This window comes from Nanorana parkeri, unplaced genomic scaffold (genome assembly GCF_000935625.1).
Source record: "Nanorana parkeri isolate BGI_ZX_2015 unplaced genomic scaffold, ASM93562v1 scaffold1771, whole genome shotgun sequence".
NCBI classification, from domain to species: Eukaryota; Metazoa; Chordata; class Amphibia; order Anura; family Dicroglossidae; genus Nanorana; species Nanorana parkeri.
This window is the reverse complement of record NW_017308039.1, coordinates 251,028-273,174: the sequence shown is the minus strand read 5'-3', so window position 1 is coordinate 273,174 and position 22,147 is coordinate 251,028. Positions and strand designations below refer to the sequence as shown.

General features: G+C 44.4%; 1 protein-coding gene across 1 annotated transcript in view; it reads left to right on the top strand.

The window, feature by feature from the left end:
* The first annotated feature begins 1,117 nt into the window (after positions 1-1,117).
* LOC108799619 (zinc finger protein 845-like) overlaps positions 1,118-22,147 on the top strand; it is a 28,690-nt gene continuing 7,660 nt past the window's right edge. Inside the window, 2 exon segments of the mRNA XM_018571511.1 lie at positions 1,118-1,948; positions 11,082-11,213. Coding sequence (XP_018427013.1) covers positions 1,118-1,948; positions 11,082-11,213 — 963 coding nt within the window.

Here is a 22,147-nt window from a genome sequence, read left to right as displayed (position 1 = left end):
GCATTGTTTTGTATTGTTTTACTAAGGAAATCATTTTATGCTAGAGCCTTCCTCAACATAATTTTTATGATTTATGAGAAAATTTTGGAAGTCTGTGTTCATCTCCCGGATAGTTCATAGTAACACACTGCGCTATATGACCTTTTTTTTTTTTTGGAAGCAAGAGGGTCATATCCTTATGCTGAGTATGATTCCATTTGGGGTGTCTGTGGCACGGGGTGACTATCATGGAGGATAATAAATTGATATTACTTACATGGTGGTGGATCGAGTGGCATCTTGGATCCTTATGCCTTGGATGAACGTTCGTCACTGCTGATATTAGAATAGACTGAAGGTGTAAATCTATTGTATTCCTACACAGTGGTGGATGTTTGCCGATCACACAATTTTGAATATTATGTATGATTAATGATACACTGTTACACTTTAATTTGCTTTTTGTACGTTATTGATATGCACAATAATTGTTATTGGATTAGAGAACTATGATCACATGATGTTGGACATTATGAAATAATGTTTACATGTTGTTGCACTTTAATTTGAGTTGTATATTGATTACTGCTTTAATTGGTATGTAAATTATAATGAAATAGTTTTGATGGATCTTTGCCGGACTTTAATGGTACTCATATGACAAAGTATATTTGTTTTTAAAACATTTCATCTTTATTTAAACATCTCTGAAAAGCTTACAACCACAAGTTTTGCTGTAGCAGTGTCCAATATATGCCCCGATGCAAACTTTCTTACAGTCCATATATCTTAAGATATGCTAGATCTTCTTATGGTCAAGTGAACGAGGAAGACCTCAACGTATTTCACAATATTTTGGGATCTCTTGCTTCAGGAGGTGAGTAGCATTATACACAAAGAGAATAGACTGTTGATGCAACAAAAAAGGAAAAGGCATGAGCATAAACCTTTATTGGAAAATTATATATTTATATGTCTGAAGACATGCAACTGTAGTGGAAAAATGCAAAAATGTAATTCCGAGGTTCTTTATCTGTTGTCAATATTATATAACGATGTATTTCTATTTTTTTTTCAGAGATCCACCGTCAGGAGACTGAAAATATACTACTGCTAAGTTGTTATTCTTTAGCACATGATGGATCCCGGAGGACACAAGCTATATGAGTGCTCGGAGTGTGAGAGAAGCTTCATTTCAAAGTCACTTCTTACAGTTCACCAGAAGATTCATAATCTGTCTGAAAAGTACGAACAAAACAAGACAAATCTCACTGACCACCAGAGGAGTCTCACAGGAGAGAAGACATTGAAATGCTCAGAATGTGACAAGTGCTTCACAACTAAGGGAAGTATTACTCAACACCAGAGGACTCACACTGGAGAGAAGCCATTCAGATGTTCAGAATGTGACAAGTGCTTCTCACAAAAGGGATCTCTTACTGAACACCAGAGGACTCACACTGGAGAGAAGCCATACAGATGTTCAGAATGTGACAAGTGCTTCACACAAAAGGGACATCTTACTGAACACCAGAGGATCCACACTGGAGAGAAACCATTTAAATGCTCAGAATGTGACAAGCGCTTCAGACTAAAGATAAAACTTACTAAGCACCAGATGATACACACGGGGGTGAAACCATATAGATGTTCAGAGTGTGACAAGTGCTTCTCACGAAAGAGCAATCTTATTAATCATCAGATGATCCACACAGGAGAGAAACCACACTGGTGTCCAGAATGTGACAAATGTTTCACCACCAAATCTCAGCTCATTGATCATCAGAGGACTCACACTGGAGAGAAACCATTTAAATGCTCAGAATGTGACAAGGGCTTCACACAAAAGGGACATCTTACTGAACACCAGAGGATTCACACTGGAGAGAAACCTTTTAAATGTCCCGTATGTGACAAGAGCTTTGCACGAAAGATAAATCTTACTGAGCACCAGAAAACCCACACACAAGTTATTTAAGGCCCCATTCACATGTAGCGACATACCTTTTGCAGCGGCCGGGATAGCGCGACTTTCGGGGCGACGTTCCAGCGACGGTAGCGCGACCTTCTCCGTCGGGCTCCATTAGAAAAAAGCAAAATCGTGCAAAATCCGCACAAAAAAGGGTCCTGTAGAAGCGACCGCGACATGGAGCTAAGACAGCTCCATTGACTATCATTAGCCGGCGACTTCTCGCGATAACGCGCGGCAAAAATGCGCGATATCGCGGCGGAAATCGCGCAATAAGTCGCTACATGTGAATGGGGCCTTAATGTTCAGAATGTGACAAGTGCTTTTTAATAAAGAAATATCTCACTAAACACCAGAAGATCCACACAGGAGAGAAACCATACAGCTGTTCAGAATGTGACAAATGTTTCACCACCAAACCTCAGCTTAGGGTTCACTGAAGGACTCACACAGGAGAGAAACCATTTCAATGTTTAAAGTGTGACAAGAGCTTCAAACAAAAGATGAATCTTTTTCAACACCAGAAAATCTGCAATGAAATAGTGGTGTTGTTTTAATACTCTGGATTAAAAGTACTTCATTCAAAAGTTACATTCTATTGGACGCTGGAGGAATCACCTAGGAGAGAAGCCCTATCCATATTCTGAAAATGATACATTTCACATTATAGAAATATCATCTGCTTTTGACCCCCAGATCTGTCAGACCCCCATTCACATATGGGAATGGGACCGATTGCAAGATTCTCATGAATTCCTCCATGGGACCTCTGTGATCAGCTGCATTCAGCTATGATCATCCGCAGCTAATCGCAGCACGTGTTATGTGTGAATTGAGGAATTTATCAAAACTGGAGTAGACAGAATCTGGAGCAGTTGCCCATGGCAACCAATCAGCATCCACCTTTCATTTTCAAACCTTAACTGAACAAACTGAAGAGAGAAGCTGATTGGTTGCCATAGGCAACTGCTCCAGATTATTCTGCTCCAGTTATGATTTCAAAACAAAACCTGGGGGATTGCCTAAAAAAAGGGCTCCCTGCCCAAACCTCTCCCCCCTCAAATTAGTCAAGCAAGCAAAAGTAGTGAATGTAGGGTTTCTAGAGAGGTATAAAGGCAATGACATACATATATATATATATATATATATATATTATATATCTCACATATCAAAAGTTTATTGTACATAAAACTAATAGTTAAAAATGAATCCAATACATGGAAACTGTATTGCTATCCGAGAGTTATTTGGGTTTTCATATGCCCAGTGAACGCATTTTCAGTCCATACATGTAGATTTATGCAGACAGGATGAGGTGTAAACGCCTACCAGGCTCTACTTTTGGATGGTTTGCCCCAGATAAGGGGCTCCTGGACCATGCATCGATCAGTATGCAAATTACAAATAGCAGAAATTGAAAATAAAGTTATATCTTACAATTCAAAGGAATTTTTGAATATATCTGTCCCATGGAGCCCATTTGGGGATGGGCTGATTTATCTCAAAAAGAGAATTGTAGAAATTTACATGAGATGGGTCGCACCTAAGAAGCAATATGATGTAATTCAAAAAGATGAAAAATAATGGATATGTTTCTCAAATCATGTTATAATCTGGGCCTTGATGAGATCTATTTTGGTAATCATGCAATATGATGTATATATATGAGGGAGTTATCCCCAAAAGACAATGTACAAGTTTATAAAAGCTGGGTCAATCCTATGAAGCAATATGATGTATAATAATTTTTTTTAAAGATAATGTATTGAAAAACAAATGGATATGTTCTTCTAAATTTGTGACAACTTGGGCCTAGATGAGACTGACTTGAGTAATCATTTAATATGATATATTTATATAAATAAGGGATTCATCTTAAAAGACAATGTACCATTTTGTAAAAGATAGGTTGTACCTATGAAGTAATATGGTGTTTTGCAAAATATAACACTACTTTGTAAACGAATGGACAGGATTCTCAAATTATGCTACATTGTAAGCTCAAACTAGATTGATTTGGATAATCATGCAATATGATGTATTCCTTAAGACAATGTATTGAAACTAGTATCAATGTGATTATGAGAATTGTAATTATTTATGAATAGTGCTTGGCACATATGACACATTTTCCATGTAGATTACTGCATATTGCTGTATATTGTTCAGTATAGATTTTTTATTTATTTAATTTATTAAATCATTAAAGATGAGTTCTCCCTTAGGGTGGAGATCCCCGTTGGCTGTGGTTCATGCGGCACAGGGACCGATGTGATGTCATGGCCTGGGACCTCTTGAACTCCATATGCTCAATCCATCTGGCCCCTAGATCTAGATGTCCGCTCCCGTGGCACGAATCTGCAATCTGTGTGGTGAGAGCCTCCCCACTCCTGTACACAACTAAGGGGGCGGTTCCTGGGAACGGCTTCCCTTGTTGCCCAGGTAGTGTCGGATGGGGCGTATATGACGCGTGCTTGCCGGACTCGCGCATGCGCCATGGGGAGTCCATACCGCTGATTGGCGACCGGAACACCTGTGTCTGGTCGGTCCAATTCAGTGGTGGGGGCTATTTAAGGGAGGGGGTTTCGCTGGGTCAATGTGGAGAATGCAATGGAGCTGTAACGTGGAGAACATGTCAGATCTCTCCCTGGGTCACTAACGAGGTACAAACCTTTCCCCTATTAGAAGGATAGCCGACTATATACAACCTCTCATATGATGTACTTCGAGCTGACTGGGGGAGTCCTACTTGGTGGGGGGATGGGGGAAATTTGTTTTGGAGTGAGTATACCACTTGTCTCCCTTACATACTGTATAAAAGAGACAATTATTGGAGCATTTATTGGGTAGGTATGATGGACAGTATAGGGTGACAAGTGGCTTGACATTACCACCTATGCACCATTCTTTTCGCATGCATTTACACACTATCATATACACCAATGCTATCACACAAACACAGGTCATGATTCAATTTCAGTCATTTGTTTGGACACTAACAATACATATTTAATATAATTACAATCTCACACCAGTATCTAACACATACACTACATTTATGGCTTTCTATATATTCAGAATGCACCTAGGTTTAACCACCATTTTTTTCAATGGATTTCATAGTAGATCTGCCCCCTGCGGGAGGGTATAACACTATCTTTGTAGCAGTTGACATTCTAACTAAAATGGCACACTTCATTCCTTTAACGAAATTACCCACTTCGGAAGAAACTGCAGAAGTTTTTGTTGCCAACGTTAATAAATTACATGGGGTTCCTAGCAAGTTGGTCTCTGACAGGGGACCACAATTCATCTCAAAATTCTGGAGAGCCTTATGTAGAAAACTACAAATTGAACATCGTCGCTCCAGTGCATATCATTACCACACACTGTTAATAAATAATCAAGCTGGTTCATTGATCCGTAGCTGAGATCCAGTTCATTACAAATACTTGCCTGTGCGTTATAGTCTCTAGATTACACAATCTTACAACAAGAGCCTTTCCCCAGCGGCGCTGGCTGGGCTTCCACTGTGTTTCCCAGGCACTCCCTTCTGTATGGCCCCGAGGTCCCAGGTATGCCGAAGGACTGAGAGTGTTGGCTAGATTATCCTGGCCGCACTGTCTTCTCGGTCCTCTTAACATCGGTCCTCTCCGGGCACTTCATGTGCCTGGTGAAGTGCCGGGTGGTCACCTTCGATGGGGGTGTCTATTCATGTGGGGATTCACAATATAATGAATGTTCTAGGAGCTATATACTGTGCTATGTGCCCTATGCGACCATACATTAAGAGATTAATTCTATGCAAGAAATTCTCTTTTTACTGCTAGATCAATATATACATTGATCCCCTGAAGAAGCCATTGGCGAAACGCGTCGGGACGAATCAAGCTAGACAATTATTTTGGACACTATATGAAGGATAGCTCCACTATCCTGACTGCATAAATCTACATGGGATAGCAATACAGTTTCCATGCATTGGATTCATTTTTAACTATTAGTTTTGCTTGCTGCTACAGTTATGATAAATGCCCCCCAATGTCTCTAACCCCCTATATGGCTCCTGAGTGGAGTATATTTTGGTGGGGGGTCAATGTAGTAATGGCTTGTTTTTGTTTTGTTACCGTGTTGTGTAATGTGTGTTGCGGTTTTTTGTTTTTCTTAGTTGTTTCCCCCCCCTTTTTAGCTCTTTCTCAAATATCAAATTTTTACTTATATTGGAGTGCTATGCCTAACTGCTTTGTGTCACAGCATAGGGTAGTCAAACTTAATGGATAGGGAAAAAAATATCTATAATATCTTGGAATGTTAGGGGTCTGGGGAATAGGACAAAGCGATGTGCGGTACTATCCAGCATTATGTTTCATAAGCCGTCAATTATTTGTCTGCAGGAAACGCATCTGATGGGAGATAGTGTTGGATGGTTGGAACGCAGATTTCTGCAATATACAGCTCATGCATGTTATTCAACATACTCTAGAGGGGTATCAATACTAGTTTGTAAAGGTATAGCTTTCTCATGTATACAAGCACTGTGTGATAAAGAGGGTAGATATGTATTTATGCATTGTAAAATCTATGAAGTAGAATGCGTGCTGGTAAACATATATTTCCCTCCTCCCTACTCTAATGAGGTCCTCCGGAAGCTGTTATTGTTTATTAAAGATAAGTTACATATTTGTTATTGTGATGGGGATATTATATGAATATAGCACTAGACAAATTCCCGGTAAATAAGCACTTGGATGTCACAAAAAAACACTTATTTTTACAATTTCTCTAAATAAATTGGGTTATTAGATGTGTGGCGGATGTTGCACCCAGAGGGACACCAATACACATGTTTTTCGAAGACACATAACACATTATCAAGGATAGATTTAGTTTTGTGTTCAGTTGATGTAATACCACTAATTAAATCAGTTGAGATACAACCAAGATCACTTTCAGATCGTTCACCAATAATCACTATAATTGAAACTGGGGGAAGTTTTTTTTAGATTGCCTTGGAAATTAAATCCGGGATGGTTAATTATATTGTCAGCACAAGAGAAGTTAGAACATGAGATATCAATGTTTTTGAGCACAAATATTAATTCTGCGTCACATGGGGTAGTATGGGACTCTTTGAAAGCATATATGAGGGGATATTTATGTCAGCAGATTAGTAGGACGAGGAAGCAATGGAATAGGGAGGAGGAAGGAAGTGACTCGTTTAAAGACGCTGTTTGTGGCAAATCCTAACGTAACAGCTTGTGATGAGTGGACCGCTGCACAAGAACAGCTAAAGCAGATTGAAAATAATAAAGCAAAAAATAAACTATTTTTTAGTAATCAAAAATACTGGGAGGAAGGAGAGAGTTCTGGAAGACTGCTGGCACAGTTGGTGAAGGCACAAGAGCAAGTTCCGTTTGTAAATGTGTTGAAGGATACGGATGGCCAATTGTGCAGCAGGTCCGACCGAGTTCTCTCGATGTTCAAACAGTATTATGAAGGGGTTTATACCGCTAGAGCAACCTATAGCAGTGTAGATCTGGCAAGCTATATAGGTAACATCCCATGTAATACGTTATCCCAGGTTGATAGGGATAGTCTGGAAACTCCTCTCACTATTCAAGAATTAGAGGTAGCCGTGGCTAGTTTTCCAAAGGGGAAAGCTCCAGGTTTGGATGGGTTACCAATAGAGATATATGAGAAATATGCCTCTACTTTTCTTCCGGTGTTGTTACAAACTTTTGAGAAAGCTTTAGAAATAGGGATCAATGTATGTGGCTGCAATTATTCTTCTACAAAAGAAGGGGAAGGATGCGTTACTGCCGGAGTCATATAGGCCTATATCTTTGCTGGGATCTGATGTTAAGATTTTGGCAAAAGTTCTGGCGAATAGGCTATGTAAGGTTATTCAGAAGATAATAAACTCGGATCAAAACGGATTTATGCCTAATAAGTCAACGGCAGATAATGTGCGAAGGTTATATGTGAATATGCAAGTTCCCTCAGAGATAATGGGGAATAGAGCTTTGTTGTCCCTGGACATTGCCAAAGCATTTGATAGTGTGGAATGGGATTATCTATGGGCAATGTTAAGAGCATTTGGGTTTGGCCCCCGATATATTTCATATATTCAACTATTATATGCCAATCCTTCGGCTAAAATACAAGTAAATAAAGCCCTATCCCCAGCTTTTAAACTGATGAGGGGAACTAGACAGGGGTGTCCCTTGTCTCCCCTGTTATTTGCATTATCTATAGAATCGTTGGCTAACTTAATAAGACATTCAGATTAGATAGTGGGGTTTAAGCGGGGTAAGGCAGAGGATAAGATACTATTATATGCAGATGATACATTGGTCTTTTTAGCTGATACTAACCACTCTTTACTAGAAGTGATGTCTCTACTTCTGGAATTTGGTAGGTTCTCAGGGCTATGTGTAAACTGGGAAAAATCTATGTTACTTCCGATTGATCCTCTTCCATGTCCACTGCTGATGCAAATTCAGCATATACAAATAGAAGAATCATTTGTCTATTCGGGTGTCAGGATTAGAGTAAACGTTGAGGCATATTTAGAAAATAATTTAATATCAATTTTGCAGCAATTTCAGAAACAATGCAAGTAAAAAATAAACTATTTTTTAGTAATCAAAAATACTGGGAGGAAGGAGAGAGTTCTGGAAGACTGCTGGCACAGTTGGTGAAGGCACAAGAGCAAGTTCCGTTTGTAAATGTGTTGAAGGATACGGATGGCCAATTGTGCAGCAGGTCCGACCGAGTTCTCTCGATGTTCAAACAGTATTATGAAGGGGTTTATACCGCTAGAGCAACCTATAGCAGTGTAGATCTGGCAAGCTATATAGGTAACATCCCATGTAATACGTTATCCCAGGTTGATAGGGATAGTCTGGAAACTCCTCTCACTATTCAAGAATTAGAGGTAGCCGTGGCTAGTTTTCCAAAGGGGAAAGCTCCAGGTTTGGATGGGTTACCAATAGAGATATATGAGAAATATGCCTCTACTTTTCTTCCGGTGTTGTTACAAACTTTTGAGAAAGCTTTAGAAATAGGGATCAATGTATGTGGCTGCAATTATTCTTCTACAAAAGAAGGGGAAGGATGCGTTACTGCCGGAGTCATATAGGCCTATATCTTTGCTGGGATCTGATGTTAAGATTTTGGCAAAAGTTCTGGCGAATAGGCTATGTAAGGTTATTCAGAAGATAATAAACTCGGATCAAAACGGATTTATGCCTAATAAGTCAACGGCAGATAATGTGCGAAGGTTATATGTGAATATGCAAGTTCCCTCAGAGATAATGGGGAATAGAGCTTTGTTGTCTCTGGACATTGCCAAAGCATTTGATAGTGTGGAATGGGATTATCTATGGGCAATGTTAAGAGCATTTGGGTTTGGCCCCCGATATATTTCATATATTCAACTATTATATGCCAATCCTTCGGCTAAAATACAAGTAAATAAAGCCCTATCCCCAGCTTTTAAACTGATGAGGGGAACTAGACAGGGGTGTCCCTTGTCTCCCCTGTTATTTGCATTATCTATAGAATCGTTGGCTAACTTAATAAGACATTCAGATTAGATAGTGGGGTTTAAGCGGGGTAAGGCAGAGGATAAGATACTATTATATGCAGATGATACATTGGTCTTTTTAGCTGATACTAACCACTCTTTACTAGAAGTGATGTCTCTACTTCTGGAATTTGGTAGGTTCTCAGGGCTATGTGTAAACTGGGAAAAATCTATGTTACTTCCGATTGATCCTCTTCCATGTCCACTGCTGATGCAAATTCAGCATATACAAATAGAAGAATCATTTGTCTATTCGGGTGTCAGGATTAGAGTAAACGTTGAGGCATATTTAGAAAATAATTTAATATCAATTTTGCAGCAATTTCAGAAACAATGCAAGATATGGTGTAAATTCCCCCTTTTGCCGGTTGGCAGATTAAATGTTATCAAAATGATTTGGATGCCCCAACTCTCCTATGTACTGTACAATTCTCCATGCTGGATTTCTCAAACTATATTTAGGAGGATAAATACAGTATTTAGGGAGTTGATGTGGAAGAAGAAACAAGCACGGATAAAACTAGAAATCTTGCAATATTCTAAGAGAACCGGCGGTTTGGCACTTCCAAATCCATGGATAATGTTTTTGGCCACACAGTTTAGACACCTGGCGGGATGGAACTTGCCAGGACAGAGGATAGGGGAATATGATATTATTAAATGTCTGTTTTACAATAGGGACCCCCTTATGGCCCTTGAAACTACTTGAAAAAAGTACTTGAAAAGAATTTTCAAATCTTCCCACCTTAAGATTAATTTGTAAAATGTGGAAATCAATTAAGGGTTTATTGGATTTTTCTGACTTTACAAAATACACTCAGATATGGGATAATGGGGTACTGTACGAGGTAAACAAACTCCAGGGATTTGGAATATGGAAGGAAATGGGGAATGAATCATTGGCGCAAATCTATGATCAAGGTATTTTGTGCTCGTTCCAACAGTTACACAAGTTATTTGCTACCGAATGCTCAATGTTATAAATATCTGCAACTAAGGCATGCGCTCACGGTACATCCAGGTGTACGTGAGGTTTGTATGAATGTAAATGCGGTTATAAATACATTTTTTGATACAACTATGACGAGAGGTTTGATCTCAAAGATGTATGCAAATGTACTACCTTACTACCTGGGGTCCTGATTAAATCTCCTATGAAATGTAAAGTGGGCTGGGAAAAGGATCTGGGGCCTCTGGATGAAGCCCTTTGGAGGGAGGCGTTGTTTTCAATCCAATTAGTTTCACCATCTGCATCGCGTAAATTGACGCAGCTTTTTTTTTTTGTATGGGTCTTTTGTATTATCTGTTTTGTATTGCTGTTTTAATATGTAATTATGGATGTATAAGTTTGTTTTATGTATTGTACTGATAAAATAAAAAAGTATTGAATTAAAAAAAGAACTTTAAGATTTTGGTCAGGTGCAATTAAAATATATTTTTACACTTGTAACTCAACACCAGAAAAGTCACACTGGAGAGAAACCATTTAGATGTTCAGAATGTGACCAGTGCTTCATACGTGAGGAAACTCTAACTCGGCACCAGAGGATCCACACTGGACAGAAACCATATAGAGAGTATTCAGAGAGTGACACGTGCTTCAGACAAAAGTCTCATCTTACTGAACACTAAAGGAGTCACTCAGGACAGAGACCATATAGATGTTCAGAATGTGACGTGAATGAATCAGATTTTTTGCTTTCGCATAGTTGAATGGAATTGAGCACGTCTTTACTCATTCACTAAGTGAAGGGAACATATACATTACAAAGTGAACAATGCTGGCTGCAGCTACAGGCCAGGGAAGGGGCTGGTGCAGGTGTGGCTGTCAGGCGTGGTCAGTAAGGTAGAGTTAGCTGTCAGGCATCTGGCGTGGATTCTGACAATTGTTGGGAACTTTCTTGACTGCAGAGTGGTTTTGGCCTGTTTGCTGATGGTGGACATTAGCCTGCTATCAGCTGACATTAGTAATTGTACTCTTATGACCCAAAGGTAATTAATTAGTGTGGATGCGTAAGCCAATGCCACGGTGTAGTTTGGCCCCAGGACTGGAGCTCTAACCCACCCAGAGCTCTAAGAAATCTCCAGATCCCAGCTACAATTCTGAAAACCTGGTGGAATCTGAAAGGCCAGGTTCTTCCTTTATAAAATGGTTTACTCTCTGGACTCTCTCAGCCCCTCTTGCTGATAGTCCTGGGTGCCATAGTTGCCAAACTACACCGTGGCATTGGCTTACACTGCCACATAAGGTTTGCTTTTACTTCTCTTTTAAAGTTGGAATAAATATCTATAATCGGGGGTGCCAAATTATACACATTTTAAGAGATGTCGTCTATATATTACTTTTCAAAGTTGAATTGGATGACGGTGACAATGTGTAGTATGACGTTCGCTCAATAGGTGGCGTTCATCAAATGCTGCCGTCGCCATGCCACAGGCAGGACAGTCAAAGAAAATGGCGGAAGCACGGTTGTCGTTCGAGGAGCGCAAGACCATTTTGAAGTGGTATTTGAAATTCGATAACGTCGTGGAAGTACAATGACAACAGAGGTGTGAGTGTGCAACAGAACCTCCAACACACCTAACAATTACACACATTGGTGATAAGTTACAGGCGCATGGTACTGTGTGTGTGATGTGCGCAGTGATATAAGTTGACACTTTGGCCAATGTTGCTCAAATGGTAGTTGGTGGTAATCGGAAGTGTCTGGACGCTGATAGTAACCACTGTGAGCAGCTCTTGCAATAGCAGAAATCAAACGTGACTTGTATTCATCTTTTGTTATCAGTGTATGTTGAGTATTACAATTTTAAATACACTTTCTCCCTTCTTAAAATGTGTCTACATGTTTTTGGCACCCTTTCTCGGCGTTCAGTCAATGGATAACTGTACGCTGAGCAATTGCTCTCATACCCCCCAACTGAACTGCCACAACCTGCTGGTGGAAACCGTGAAACCTCACAGGAGTGAGTACCCAGCTCATCAGCACAGCTTACCTCTCTCCCGTCTGGCAAGGACTGCACTGCTCGTCTCAACTGCAAGTATTTCAGCTTAACAGCCTGTGATCATTGTACAGCCTTATACTAGCGCCATCTGCTGGTTCAACTACAGATTACACCCTCCTATAGAACTGCTTGTACTCTGGACTCTCACTGTGTATAGTTGGAGCTTCCTCCAGGCAATTGCGCAGGGGTTCATGTGATAAATTGTGGGGAGATATAAGTTAACCCTTGGTTGTGGGTACTGTATTTAATCACCAGTATATGCGGTAATACACTGGTAACTCCTCCCATTGTTTCCCTTTGGTAAATGAGGCTTGTGGGAACTGCGCCCCCTCACTACACCTAAGAGGGTTAAAGCAGCATCCCCAATCTGAACCACTCCTTCACCACATTGGGGAAAGCCCTGAGGTTCCTTCTTGAGCTCCATAGGAAGGGAGTAGAGGTTTACACCATATGACATTCTCCCAATCCTCTTCTGGATCATCCAAATGCCCTCTAGCAAACTTCAGACGGGCCCGGACATGTACTGGCTTAAGCAGGGGGACACGTCTGGCACTGCAGGATCTGAGTCCCTGGCGGCGTAGTGTGTTACTGATGGTAGCCTTTTATATTGACCAAATACTTATTTTCCACCACAATTTGCAAATAAATTAGTTCCAAATCAGCCAATGTGATTTGTCTGGATTTGTTTTCTCATTTTGTCTCTCATAGTTGAGGTCTACCTATGATGCCAATTACAGGCCTCTCTCATCTTTTTAAGTGGGAGAACTTGCACAATTGGTGGCTGACTAAATACTTTTTTGCCCCACTGTATGTGTCACGGGAGCCAGGAAACCAGACCACACGGAAACGCAGGTAAAATAAAGTTGTTTATTTAAAAGGAACATAAATAAACATTCATCAGGGAGCAGCGAGGTCAGGAACAAGCCGGTCAAGTCCAATGCGGGTACATCTGCCGAGCTGGGATCATGTCCAAAGCGGGTAGTCGTCCAAGCCAGGGTCAAGTCCAAAGCGGGTAGTTGTCCAAGCCGGAATCAATTCCAATGCGGGTACGTCTGCCGATGCGGGGTCGAGAGCCAGAGGAAACGTCAGCCGGACCGGATCATAAACAGAAACACACAAAGGAACTCAGATCACCAGAGATGCACCTTGGAGCACAAACGCAAGGGCAATGAATCTGAATACTGAGCAGACTGATATAGTCAGGTGTTGCCACATCATCACTGTGCGACGTCCAGGCAGCAGTCAAGCGATGAGAGGATATAAAAGAGACTGCAGTCTGCACATGTCCAAAATGGCTGCCATCATGAGGACAAGGTAAGACCTTGACAGTACCCTCCCCTCAATGGTCCCCCCTCCGTGGAGCAAAAAACGGTTTCTGAGGGAAGCGAGCATGGAAAGCGTGGAGAAGGGCGAGCGCACGAATATCAGCGGTGGAAACCCAGGATCGCTCCTCAGGACCATAGCCCTTCCAGTGCACTAGGAATTGGACCCAACCGCGGAGCAGACGGGAGTCCAGGACACCGCTAATCTCATACTCCTCATGATTGCCCACAGGAATGGGACGCGGGCGAGGAAGTGAGGAGGTATAGCGATTACAAACCAGAGGCTTCAAAAGCGACACGTGGAAGACATTGAAGATACGTATGCCAGGTGGAAGGTCTACGGCATAGGCAACCGGGTTCACCCCATGCAGAATGCGAAAGGGTCCAACAAAACGGGGAGCCAATTTCGGAGCAGGCACCCTGAGGTTGAGACTACGAGTTGACAACCACACCCTCTCCCCAACTTGGTACGAAGGAGCCGGCAGACGTTCCCGGTCTGCCTGGAGCTTCTGATGCTGAGCAGAGACCCGTAAAGACTTCTGAATCTGCACCCAAGAGGAACGGAGGACACGAAGATGATCCAGAGCCTGAATGTCCTGTGGCGAGAATGACTCAGGCAACACAGAGGGTTGGAACCCATAATTCGCCATGAACGGAGACATTCCGGAGGACGAGTTGATGGCAGAGTTCCTGGCAAACTCCACCCAGGGTAGCAGATCAACCCAATTGTCCTGATGGTCAGAGATATAGCAGCGGAGAAATTGCCCCAGGGCTTGGTTGGAACGCTCAGCGGCACCATTGGACTGCGCATGGTAGGCTGAGGAGAAGGAGAGTCGAATATCCAACTGAGAGCAAAAGGCATGCCAGAACCTAGAGACAAACTGACTCCCGCGGTCCGAGACAATCTCCTTAGGCACCCCGTGTAACCGAAAGACCTCCCTGGCAAACACAGAGGCCAGCTCCTGAGCGGTAGGCATCTTCTTAAACGGAACACAGTGGCACATCTTGGAGAATCGATCGACCACCAAGAGGGTAACCGCGGGACGCAGGAAGCGCCACAATAAAATCCATGGCCAGGTGAGACCAGGGAAGCTCCCCATTTGGAATGGGATGCAGTAGGCCCAAGGGTAGGCGTCAAGAAGATTTGTTCTGGGCACAGACGGAACATGCAGCCACATACGTGTAGACATCAGTGTGGAGAGATGGCCACCTGAACTGACGGGAAACCGCCCAGGAAATCAGGTTCTTACCAGGATGACTGGCAATCTTGGAATTGTGGTACGTGCGCAACCCCACAGGCACAAAACATTTGCCAGCAGGTCTCCCAGTGGGTGCATCGGACTGGGCAGCCAGGATTTGTTCCCCAAGGGGAGAGGTCAAGTTGGTGCGGATGGCAGCCAGAATATGATCGGAAGGTATGACTGGCGTCGGCATGGAGTCCTCCCTGGACAACTCAGAATACTGGCGAGACAAGGCATCAGCCTTAACATTCTTGGAGCCGGGCAAATAGGAGACCACATAGTTAAAATGAGACAAGAATAAGGTCCATCTAGCCTGACGGGGTGTAAGCCTCTTGGCCTCCGAGAGATACGTCAGATTTTTACGGTCGGTGAGAATGAGAACCCGGAACCACAGAACCTTCGAGCAAGTATCTCCACTCTTTGAGGGCCAGGATGATAGCCAAAAGCTCTCTGTCTCCAATCTGGTAATTGCATTCTGCTGGAGACAACTTCCTGGAGTAGAACCCACAAGGGAGTAAGGGTCCATCAGGTGTCCGACGCTGAGACAGGAGGGCGCCTACTCCTGTCTCAGACGCATCCACCTCTAGGACAAAGGGCAAACCAGGATTGGGATGAGACAGAATTTGGAGCCGAAGCGAAAGCAGACTTGAGGCCCTCAAAAGCCTGGGAAGCAGCAAGCGTCCAATTGTGGGAATCGCTGCCCTTCTTGGTCAGATCGGAGATGGGTTTGGCCAAAGCGGAAAAGTTCCTGATAAATTTCCGATAATAGTTGGCAAACCCAAGGAAACGCTGAATGGAACGGAGACCACTGGGGCAAGGCCATTGCAGAACTGCCGAAATCTTCTAAGTGGCCATGGGGAACCCTTCAGCAGAAATGATATAGCCCAAGAAGGCAACCTAAGACAGGTGAAATTCACATTTCTCAAGCTTACAGAAAAGCCCATTCCTACGCAACCGCTGCAGCACCCGTCTGACATCCAAGTAGTGTGATTCAATGGAGTCCGAATAAACCAAGATTTCATCCAAATAGACCACCACACATTGCTGCAACATATCGCGAAAGACATCATTAATGAACTCATGGAAGACAGCGGCACATTGCACAAGCCAAAAGGCATGACCATATATTCATAATGACCGGTTCTGGTGTTTAAACGCGGTCTTGCACTCGTCACCCTCCTTGATCCTTACGAGGTTATATGCTGCCCTTAGGTCAAGCTTGGTAAAGACCGTTGCTCCTTTGAGGCGGTCGAACAATTCGGTAATCAACGGAATCGGGTATGCATTCTTGACTGTGATGCGATTGAGACCCCTATAGTCAATGCAAGGCCTCAACTCGCCCCCTTTTTCTTTACGACGAAAAAGCCAGCACCCGCTGGAGAAATGGACTTGCGAATGTGTCCCCGGGAAAGCGCGTCCGCCACGTACTCCTCCATCGCCTTATTCTCCGCAACAGAAAGAGGATAAACCCTGCCACGTGGGGGAATGGCACCGGTTTGCAAATCTACAGCTCAATCGTAGGAATGATGAGGGGGAAGGGCACCAGCGTGCATCTTGTCAAATACATCCCGATATCATGATATTCAGAAGGCAACACAAAATCCGAGGAGGTACAAAGTACCTTAACAGGCCCATTTATGCAAACAGCGCCACACTTTGGAGACCAAGAGAGGATCTCGGCCGACTGCCAATCAAAGGTCGAGTTGTGCTGCTGAAGCCAAGGGAACCCCAAAACCGCGGAGTAGTGCGGGATGAAATAACCTGAAAACAGGCAGATTCCCTGTGAACAGCCCCAATCGCCATATCGACCGGAACAGTCTCGTGGGTAACCTGCGCTGGTTGCAGGGGTCTACCATCAATTGCCTTGATGGCCAGTGGAGTAACATGAGGCTGCAGGGGTATGGAATTTTCAGCAACAAATGTACTGTCAATAAAATAACCGCTAGCGCCGGAGTCCACCAATGCCTGAGTAACCGCTGTGCTCCCTGTCCAGGAAAGGACAACTATGATTAGCGGTTTATCTTTTCGCAAAGGCGGGGACGAGGAAATTCCACCCAAGATCTGCCCCCGACAGGACCTTAGGTGCGAGCGTTTCCCGGACGGGTCGGGCATGACTATAGGAAATGCCCTCCCAGACCGCAATACAGGCACCTCCCTCCTCCCAAAGGCCCGTTAAGCCTTGGAAAGGTGAGTGAATCCCAGCTGCATAGGTTCACTGCCAGACGCACCATCCCCAGGAGGCGTGGGAGGTGAGGGAGGAATGGGTGGGAAAGAACGCGTAGGAGCCAATCTGGTAGAAGGCCTCCGCAGGCGCACCTTAAACAAAGGCCTCTCCCTGAGCCTGGTATCGATCAAAATCAGAAAGGAAACGAGAGCCTCGAGCTCGTCAGGGAGATCCTTAGCCCCAACCTCGTCCTTCAACGCATCAGAGAGACCATGCGTAAAGGCAGCCACCAGGGCCTAATTATTCCATCCCACCTCTGCAGCCAGGGTACGGAATTCAATGGCATATTCGGCTACGGTTCGTATACCCTGTTGCATGGACAGGAGCTGCTTTGCAGCAGAGGCAGAGCGGGCAGGTACATCGAATACCCTATGAAAGGAGGCAACAAAACTCGGGTAATCGTGTATCACGGGTTTATCGTTCTCCCATAAGGGATTCGCCAAGGCCTTGTCCGAGAGCAACGAAATCAGGAAGCCCACTTTGGACCTAGCAGAAGGAAAAGCCTGAGGGACCATCTCAAAATATATGCCCACTTTGTTTAGGAAGCCACGACACTGACTCGGTTCACCCCATATCGCTGCGGCAGGGGGCTGAACCAGTCATCCCTCTGGTAACAGGGACTTCAGCTGCAACTGCAGGAGTGGCAATGGGAGCAGCAGGAGGAACCACCGGCCCAGAAGCACCATGAGGAAGGTGTGCGGTGCGTGCAAGCAACGTCTGCAACGCCTGAGCGAACTGACCCAAAAGGTGATCTTGTTGATCGAGCCTGGAGACCAGCATAGGAATCGTGGGAGTACCTGCATCGGAAGGATTCATGGACCTTGCGTAATGTCACGAAGCCAGTTTCCGTATGCCATACGTCCTTGGCAGCGAAAGGGTTAAAGGAACATAAATAAACATTCATCAGGGAGCAGAGAGGTCAGGAACAAGCCGGTCAAGTCCAATGCGGGTACATCTGCCGAGCTGGGATCATGTCCAAAGCGGGTAGTCGTCCAAGCCAGTGTCAAGTCGAAAGCGGGTAGTCATCCAAGCCGGAATCAAGTCCAATGCGGGTACGTCTGCCGATGCGGGGTCGAGAGCCAGAGGAAACGTCAGCCGGACCGGATCATACACAGAAACACACAAAGGAACTCAGATCGCCAGAGATGCACCTCGGAGCAGAAACACAAGGGCAATGAGCCTGAATCCTGAGCAGACTGATATAGTCAGGTGTTGCCACATCATCACGCGCAGGCAAGCGGTGATGCAATCAGAGGATATAAAAGAGACTGCAGTCTGCACATGTCCAAAATGGCTGCCACCATGAGTACAAGGTAAGTGGTCAAGGATACTAGTATTAGTATCCTTGACTGCTATATAAGGCAAGGATACTAGTATTAGTGCCGATACCGAGTGTTTGGCCAAGTACTCCCGGCCAACCTGCCTGCTGCCTGCCTGATTGCCCAAGAAGCCGGCTCCATGCTGTTTGGCTGGCTCCATATTCTCACTTTAACCCTTTCGCTTCCACGGACGTGTCTCATACGTCGGTGGCAGCGGGCCCCTTTAAACAGACCGCTGGGACTCTGACTGCCAGACCGGTTCCAGGGGCTGGTGCGGTACGCCCCACGCCTGACACCCCCACCTTGTTTGCTGGGCTCTGCTGCCCCTCCTGCAGGCCCCGGGACTGGCATGTTGGGTGTCGGCGGAAACCCCTGGGAGCAGAGCAGTGAACATCCTTTCGCAGATCTCCTGCCCGCTCTATGGGATTGGAAGTGACACCGATTGCATCACTTCCAGTCCATCAGGTGTCATAGCTCGACTGCAGAAGCCGGGCAATAAGCTTATTGGAGTGCAATCTGCGAGCCGATAGCTTATTTGGAGTGCAAAGGTGTCATTAGGGGTCTAATCGACCCCTAAGGTCACCTTGAGTACCTGTCATCATTAGTTTGCTATCACATAGGGGGGTTGTAAGCCCTCTTCTGTGATGGCAATAAAGTAAAGTAAAAATAATAAAAAAAGTTCACCGCGAGTGCATATTAATGTACACACGCGTCGGGTGCGCCTACATACAAAATTGACGATTGCGCTCCCTGCAAGCTTTCATACCATGTCAATACCACAAGCACGGCAAGCTTTCATACCATGCCAATGTTTAGAAAAGTCGGGGCAGAAGTCCCAGGAGAGAACTGATATAGAGTAGACCCTGATATAAAGGGTCCTCCCGTGACCCTTAGGAGTACTGTGGGGAAAAACACTGACCCCATTGTTCTCCTTTAAACAAGACTTTTGTTTACTTGTCTTTGCCTAATTTAAATATTACTCACTTGTCTTTCTCACGGCTTGCAATGGGAATGTGATAATATAAGTAAGAATGAAGTAACTGTTTCAAGTGACATTAAAGGATAATTTTTCATTTTAATGCCAGCACATACTTTAAACGATGTCTCTTAATCCGATTCTTCTTCTTTCCTGATGTTTTCATCTGTCCCTCCAGCGGTGCGGCGGCTCTCCGTCCAGCGCTGACTCCTCTGTCCTTGCTGGCACTTCTGATCCCACGGTGTCTGCATGCGGGTGCACGCGTCCATAGACTTACCTTGCGTCTCTGCTCGTCTCCGCCCGAGAATCCGAACTACACGCGCGTGCGCCCCAGGATGCTTTGCGCCCGCCCGCACAGTTTTGTTTTCTCGGGCGGGAGCACGCAGCGAAAACAAGGTAAGTGTAAACCGCTGTTAAATCGTTTTTTTCAAACTGTTTGCGTATATCTACCACTTGCTAGCAGTAGATATAGGCAAAAAAACGGGAAGGTTTAGAACGCCTTTAATATTGACAGACAATGTTGCTCCGTTGCAATATGGTGACCTGGTGCTTTTCTATATAATATTGATTTTCATAATTCTCCTTAAAATTACAGATGTTGATTCTTTGGTTCGCTCACCAAGTTGAAGATGTGTCACATTATCACCCTGATGAAGGGACCGTGTGCGGCCCCCGAAACGTTGTTTTTTCATTTGTGATGACCTGTCCGAATAAATGGACGTTTATTACTTGAAGATTGTGTAGCGCTCACCCCCGAAGGAGCCGCTGGATGATCGGGTCTTCTGTTTCACCTCTGTGACACACCACAAGCAATGAACCCACAGCACACCAGCACACCTTGTGAAGTTTTATAACAGATTTAATGACTATGGAATAGAAAAAAGCACTTAACGGCTCCCCAATCACATGTAATACAACCAATAACAGGATAAGGCAATCTGACACGCAGCAGCAATCTATTGCATGCACGAAAGCCTGCAATGTCAGAATGTCTCAGATAATACACTTAGATTGAATGCAATCAACACTAATATCTCTACTTGAAAGTATCTACCCCACTCTAAACTACTGGCCAGTAGTACTGTCCTAGGCTAGCTGGCATTGGGGCCCTTACTGTAGTGCAGATATGAACAATAAACAGGGTGTCACTGTGGCCAAAGGCCTCTCACCGCTCCTCAGATCAAATGGGAAGAGATGAAGTCTGCTGGTAGAAGCTGGGTGTCCTCTCTCTCTCTCTCAAGTCGACTCTGGGAGGAAGGTGAAGTCATCTGGGTCCCTTGTAAGAAGTTTTCACTCATTCAGGAGACTGGCAGTCATCTCGGTCGTCTCTATCTGGCTACTCCCTCTCAGCTGGGCTGGCTGGATCACCCCGGTGGCTGGTTCGGCCGTGCGGCTAGGCCTCGACGTCACCTGTCCTCACTTCAGGCACTCGATCTGGTCCTCTCTAATTCAGCAACTCAGGTCAGTCTCTCTGTACACCGCTGCACAGAGCCTGTGTGTCCCTGTATGTCAGAGGTGGCCACACAGCTCTATTGCACACAGTCTTAGCCCACACAGGGTTACACAGGTCTGTCCTCTTCAAAAGGCTGTCCCAGGCTGAGGCTGCTCTGCAGTTACAACCCATAAGCCTCCTGTTTCCTCCCCACAGTCTCCTGGGGAATGCAGTTCCCAAAAATCCTTTCAGCAAAAATGTATCCAAATCAGCTCTGTATCCAGTCTCCACAACCTGTGCTCTCTGGCTCCACCTGCAGCTGCAATATCCTTCCTCTTAAAGGACCTAACACCACAATAGGGCTACAACTATTTATTGAGTGCTGGCGATTCTGGCTTTCTACTGTTGATGTGCACGGCGCCATCCGTGATTATCACTGCGAGCACCACCATTGCAATTTGGGCCAGGAACGCTGTCAGGAGTGCAGAGGGACCTTCCATTTTCTAGATCTGGTGACATGACGTTCCAATAAATGAACATTCTGGACTGCAACATTGTTGGTGTGCTGGTGACATCTATCCTATTCTTCACTCATATTCCAGTCTAGGTCTCTCCATCCATCGCTCATATATACATACATACAGGTCCTCTGATCACACACTTCAGTATTTAGGCATTGCAAGACTCTGACAGCCACAGACATGACTTCCAGAGACAGATGCATGATGGGACTTGTAGTGTGATCACAGCTGTAGTGCTGAGCTTGCCTGCTCTCATCAGACACAGACTTGTTGCTGTCATTGCGGTCCTCTCATAGCTCTCTGCAGTCTCTGTCCCAGCGGTTCATCATCTATGTCGCAGATAGTAAGGATAACTTGTTACAAACTTGTGGCAGGGTTAAATTGTAATTCTTGATAACTTGCTGCACACATTCCTGGCAAGTTGTAGACTTGAAGAACACTCGCAGCACAAGTTCTAGTTCACACTTTTTGAATTTGTAGCAAATTTGCTTGGCAAGTCTACAGCAAGAATCCTGCAGGTCTTAGCAAGAGCTCTGCAAGCATGTTGGTCTGGAGACTTGCAATGCGGAC